Source organism: Aedes albopictus, chromosome 3 (assembly GCF_035046485.1).
Source record: "Aedes albopictus strain Foshan chromosome 3, AalbF5, whole genome shotgun sequence".
Taxonomy (NCBI): Eukaryota; Metazoa; Arthropoda; class Insecta; order Diptera; family Culicidae; genus Aedes; species Aedes albopictus.
The window spans coordinates 97655759-97661758 of record NC_085138.1 but is presented as its reverse complement, the minus strand read 5'-3'; the positions used below and the strand labels follow the sequence as shown (position 1 = coordinate 97661758).

At 35.9% G+C, this 6000-nt stretch overlaps 1 protein-coding gene across 5 annotated transcripts in view; it reads left to right on the top strand.

The window, feature by feature from the left end:
• The first annotated feature begins 1514 nt into the window (after nucleotides 1–1514).
• LOC109411141 (uncharacterized) overlaps nucleotides 1515–6000 on the top strand; it is an 88211-nt gene continuing 83725 nt past the window's right edge. For 2 of the 5 annotated variants that reach the window (XM_029874763.2, XM_062861095.1), the window contains exons 1-2: nucleotides 1515–1666; nucleotides 1930–2159. In XM_029874763.2, the coding sequence (XP_029730623.2) occupies nucleotides 2111–2159 (49 nt within the window). In that variant the 5' untranslated portion in view covers nucleotides 1515–1666; nucleotides 1930–2110. Of the gene's footprint in view, nucleotides 1667–1778; nucleotides 1800–1929; nucleotides 2160–6000 lie in introns of those variants that run through there. The other 3 variants (XM_029874768.2, XM_062861094.1, XM_062861093.1) reach the window with 3 other exon arrangements.

The following is a 6000-nucleotide window of genomic DNA, read 5'->3' as shown; positions in this document are numbered from 1 at the left end:
TATATACGCCTAAATTGCCGACCAACAGCAGGTTTTGGCAAAATAACGAGCTGTCTGAGTGCAACACCTTCAGGAACGTCGTATCAAAATGTCAAAGAAGCGTAACGCCTCATCGAGCAAAACAACACAAAATAGATTTATGTCTGCTTCTCTCTCCTTCGACGATCCCGGATCTGAGCCTGCTGGAGTTCCTTCAAAGATTCCTTCTGGGATTTCGTAAAGGATTCCTTTAGGGGTTCCTGCTAGGATTGCTCCAGGGATTTCAACTGTATTCTTTCAAAAATTTCTGTAAATCTTAAGAATCTTGCGGGATTCTTTTAGGCATTCGTGTCAGAATTCCTGACGGGGTTTCTCCAAAGATTCTTCCCGTTTTTTACATTCCTCCCGCGATTTCTTCAATTATTTTTGGGTGGTTTATCATTTCTCATGTAGCCGAATGTCACATTATCTTTCGATGTTACTTTGATAGTGCCTAGAATAGTAGAATAACACCATGAAACCCACATATTGTTCACGAATAAAAAAACATGGAGTAGTACAAACATTAGTTGAGAAGCCGTGTAGAGTATATCTGGTTGAAATTTTATATCAAAACATGGAATGATGAAGAACCTGGGCGTGTTAGTGGAATATCTATTAGTACGAGACACTGAAGAGGACCTTATAGGTAAGGTCGAAATACGTATCTGTCAAAGGATACAAATTAAAAGGGACAGCATTTCACGATTTTCGTTTTTTTTTTTTTTTTAATTTCTGATCATTTTACGAATGGTCAGTACGTAAAGACAGTTTGTGGGATACTTAATGAAAAACTCAATTGCTTTATTGGAAATCACTGCAGTAGAAACTACATGAAGTTACAAGGCCATGCATACTTTTAGGCGTTTATCGGGTTACATTTCTGCCCCAATTTATAAGTTCTGTTTTCTATTCTTTTTAAGTGATTATCATCTTTCTCCATTGTTTAGAGCTGTATTGTATCTATACGGATCAGAATATAACGATAACGTAGAAGTTGTGCTGAAATAGAACTTGAGAAAATTATCAGATACTGAGGACCTACAATGAAGTTTTTTTGGAACTACACCATAGACTTCCATTTTTTTCGTCAAATCATTTATTTTGTTGGAACTTGACCATTGATAATAAATTTATTTAAAGATTTAAATTGTGAGACACTTTTGACGTTAACGGGTTAATAGCATATATTTTCTCGATTCTAACACCTAACGAAGCATCGCGAGCTCGCACGGACAGAGTGCTGGAAAGAAAGAAGATCTCCGTGGCAAGATTATGCTCCCGGGGGAGGACAAGAGAAGAGGAACCTCACCGTCGTCGTCGTCGTCGATCGTAGTACGTCGGTACGGGCGGTGTTGAGCCTAGCCTGCGGGCACCTGTGGCTTTCGGTGTGTGAGTGCCTGCCCGGCATGCATTCCTGCTGGTGCTGCTGCTAATGCCGCGAAGGTGCAAGCGAGATGGCGTTCCCCGGCAAGAAGGCTGGAAGGTTCCCGTAGGATCACCGTCGTTTTGCAGCGCGCACCGGGAGGAAGAGCTGATCGTCACTGGCGGCCCGGGTCTTCGATCAGTTGTGAAAGATCGCTCGAAGAAATATGTTGGATTTGGTCTAGCTGCTGCTCGTTGTCATTTTTTTTCCTTCTGCTGCAGAGTGGGTTCAATAGTCTTTGCTTTCTTTGCTGCTTTATAATTGAGAAATTGTGTTTGAAGGAGGCTGAAGCTTCGAAGTTCGCGAGTGCGAATCTGTGGATTTTCTTGGGGTTCAGTGATTCCGCGAAGTTTTGGTGATTTGCGAGAAAAGTTCCTAAAGTGTCCTTCCTGTCTGAGGGGAGATCACACTTGGTTGAGCTTTTGTCCAAAATCATTCTCTAACTTTTTCGATTCTATTTCGTTTCGGTGTGAATTCCAACTTAGAAGAAAGTTTCGAAAAGTGCGGATTGCTTTCTGGGAGTTTGATCCTGACCGAGGAATACGTAAAGTGCCTGTTCAGTGTCAAGGAAGAGAATCGCGCCGGAGAAGCAACGAGGGAGGTTCCAGTTATCAGGAAGAAAAATTTAAATCAACAGAAAACCGAAGAATAGCGGCGAAACTCGAGATGAAGTCGATAATTTTATGTGTCTCGTTTATGCTGGCGTGCGCTGCAGGTATGTGTTTTGTGCCCTTTCGGGATCTTTACTTGAACAGAAAACTTTGGCGACAATCGAAGGAATAATTTGTGTCATAAATAAGTGAATATTGTTTCAATTTAAATGAATCGTTTGTTAATGTTCTGATAAAATTTGTGTTTAATCTTAAACAAATTTGATATTAACCACTACAATTTCTTTTGTTGAAAGTAAGTGAAGGTGAAGTCATTTCAAAGTTATTGTTGCCATCCCAATGTATGCATAAGCAGAATTAATTTTGGTGCCCTTTCAAGATGGGTTTACGCCTTGTTCTTCCACGATGACGAATGTTTGAATATCGTTTTCATCACCCCTCCTGGGGCGGTGGAATGATCCTAAGTAAATATTTGAATTGTTTTCCACTCGATGGGACAAGTGCGGTGTGGTACAGCATACAGGAAAGGTGTTTCTCTTTCTCAACACCCACCATTACGAATACGACGACGACGATGATCGGTTTGTGGTTTGAATGCTTATTTGGCCGGGTGAGTTCTGGATGAGCCAGGCTCATATCGTTAGTCCGAATGTGTTGTTTGCATAAGAAATTATCGCACCTCACCACCGGTCGTGATGGATCTCACTGTTGTGGTTTATGAGATTATTGTTAAGGATGGAAAATGATATCCTTGGAAGGAGAATGTGTTTTCCTAAGCAGATCATTAGAAAGCTAAACAAGTTAATCCCAAGATGTGGTTTGATGAAATGTTTCGACTCAAAACATAATAAAGTTGTAAAACATGATAGCTAACAGAATACTCAATACATTTTATTGTTGAAAACAAGAATTTTTTATGTTCCCCTGTTCAACTCTATGGTGAAATGTCTGAAGACAGTTCTGGAGGATCTCCTTGTTCTTGGAGATTTTTCTTAGATGATTCGCTGTCAGAATTTGTTTGCGACATATCTGTGGGGTTTCATTATACAATCATATTTTTTGTAGTAGAATTTTTGAAATCTAATGCTACGGAGAATATTGGTAAAATTTTGGAGAATTCCAGAAATATCGGAAATAAAAGCATTCGCGAAATCTTCGGAGCAGTTGTGGCTAAATAATTGTTAGGAAGCTTCTTCAACATTTGTCAATTCTTTTTAGACTTTTTAATACATCTCTAAAAGGATTTCAAATAAAATTATATTGTTTTTGGAAGAATGGATGGATAATAATCATAGATGAAAGAATTTTCTCAGATTTTTCGGAAAATGTACATTTTTATATGTAATAGGCAAGAATTTTCCTGCAATAGATGCTCAAATTTGAAATTCATAAACTACAAACAGCGAACATACATTGTTACGCTATCTTGAGAGACTATGGAAATTTGGCACGATTGACAAAATTTCCGAAAATCTATGGCAGAACTTTTGAAGACATGCGAGAAGGAAAATTTTTGCCGATGGAATTTCCAACAGAACTACTGTTGGCACTTTCAGTCCGTTTCGTGTGAACACTTTTAGTTAAATTTGTCGTAGAAATTATAATTAAATGACATGAATGCTGAAGTAATACTCACTCAGAAGAAATTGAGGGGCCCAGATGCAAAGGGGTGTAAGTAACCATTTGGTCGACTTCGAGCTGAGTAAATCAAGAAATTCTTCAGATTTCAAGCTTTAGAAAGATTATTTTTACGAAGATTGAAAAAAAAATACAATAAATCAGAGAAAATTGGGTCCATTTTAAAAGTTCCATACATTTTGAATGAGATAAAAAATTGATGAAAAATTTTAAACTTCATTTACTTTAAAGGTGGGTTTTGTCACTTACACCCCTTTACTTCTAACCCCCTCAATTGCATTCTTGCATACAAAAAATGAAATTCTCTTAAGAGTATTCACAGGATGGGATTCAGACGAATTAATTTTATTGTTTCTCACCGAATACTTCATGCAATTATCTAGCATGTTTATCAGAATACTTCCGTTTTTGTCAGTGATTCAAACAATCTCATCCGTATGTTCAGTAGATTCTCAACAAAACTCATGGATCGTTATCTATGTAATTTATTTGTTAGTTCATTAGAAAGCACCTGCTTTGGTTTCTGCAAGTTTTTGTTTTAAAGCAATTGAATTTTTTTTAAATAAATTCCTAAGAAACTCCAGAGACTGTATTGAAACTTAAAAAAAAAGTCCACGTTATGCCATTTAGTTTATCCACAAATGTATGGAGTTTGGGCCCGAAAAGTGGCTCAAGTTTACATAAAAAAATCAACCTTGAAAAAGTTTTTCTAAATTTATTCCTTCTGTCAGCCAGAAACTTTAGTTTATGAGCGTGATCAAGTTTGTAGTTTTATATGCTATCTCCAGAGTAGACGCCGCAAAAAGCCACAATTGATTCTATTGTTATAGAAAAAGTATAAACCCTTTAACTTTTCCTGTGCATGTTATAATATTGAGCTTATTATCAATGTACAACAAATGGTTAGAAATACACAAAAAAAACTTTTCAATAAGAGTCCAGTAAAACTTGCATATTAGGGCTGTCATTACTGCTACACTTTGAGGATATCAAGAGAGCTATTAGGATTTAGGATATATGACAATGCTTATGTAATTTCCAGGACTTAGTGTGTGAGTTGAATCTATGTAGGCATAACAGAGCTGCTGAAACAAACCTTGGAGAAGATAACACCGTTGTTTGAATATTTTCTTCAGCTTCTAATAAGAAGCTATAGAAAAACCCAGTAATCCTAGGAATACCAAGTGAATCTTACAGAAATATTAGATTCTCTTTATTTATGTATTACTTTAGATTTTAGAAGATAAGACGAATATATCCCCTTCGAGACGGAGCACAAAAAGAAGAAATTTCCATACAAATGGCTCAACTTTGTCTCCAGAACTTTTATATTTCTCAACAAAATAGCAATTGTTGTTCCTCATTTGCAAGAGCTACTCTTTAACTTTCATTTTCTAGCTTTGACTACCTTGATGAATCGAAAATTTTATTTTTTATTTTTTTATTTTGTTTACCACACTTTACACTTGCAAAGTGTATTCGTGTTGGATATTAGTTTAATCAATTATACGATTCGAGTATTATTAGTTATATATTTTTGTCCACGGATTTTGTCGGAAAGTTTGTTTGCACACATGCATGTATACATAACGGGTTAATTACTAAAACAGTTTACACTACATCAAACAAAAACTAAACAAATGAAAAAAAAACTGTTATTTCTCAACAGCACAATTGTGCTGGTTTGTCACGAAAGGGATATAAGGTTATACCAAAAACGTGAACAGGGTTTCTGTAAAAGTTGGTGATCCTGAGGGCAAACTGAAGACGATGAAAAAAAAGTTTGCATTCACAAAATAAGCTGAAAAATTGATCAAAAAGCTCATAATTTTTAATACTCTAACAAGAAGTTTTTAGAGAGCTGGTGATATCTAGAAAAGTATAAGAGGATATGGAACCTTGAAAAATAATTTGGCATTCCGGAAAGTAGCAGAGGATTTAAGACGCATGTCGGTGATTTCTCCATGCTGTTACTTTAAAAATCGAAACACATAGAAAATATAGATTTTTTGAAAAAAAAAACCAAAAACTTCCTGACATTACTTCAATAATTTGAAAGGTGTTGAAAATAGAAGACATGGATTTAAGGTTATTATGTGTCCAAATTCCTGGAAATTAAAATAAATTTATGGCGAAACAGAACACGGAAAGATTATAAAACAACAAAAAGAAAATACATAAATATTGAAAAAAAAAGAACTAGCTGATCAGATGTTTGTTTCCTGAGAATGAATTTCTAGATTCTATAGCTATAGCTCGCCAAAACTGTAGACAAATATGAAAATGATAAAATTATTCGTTATACTT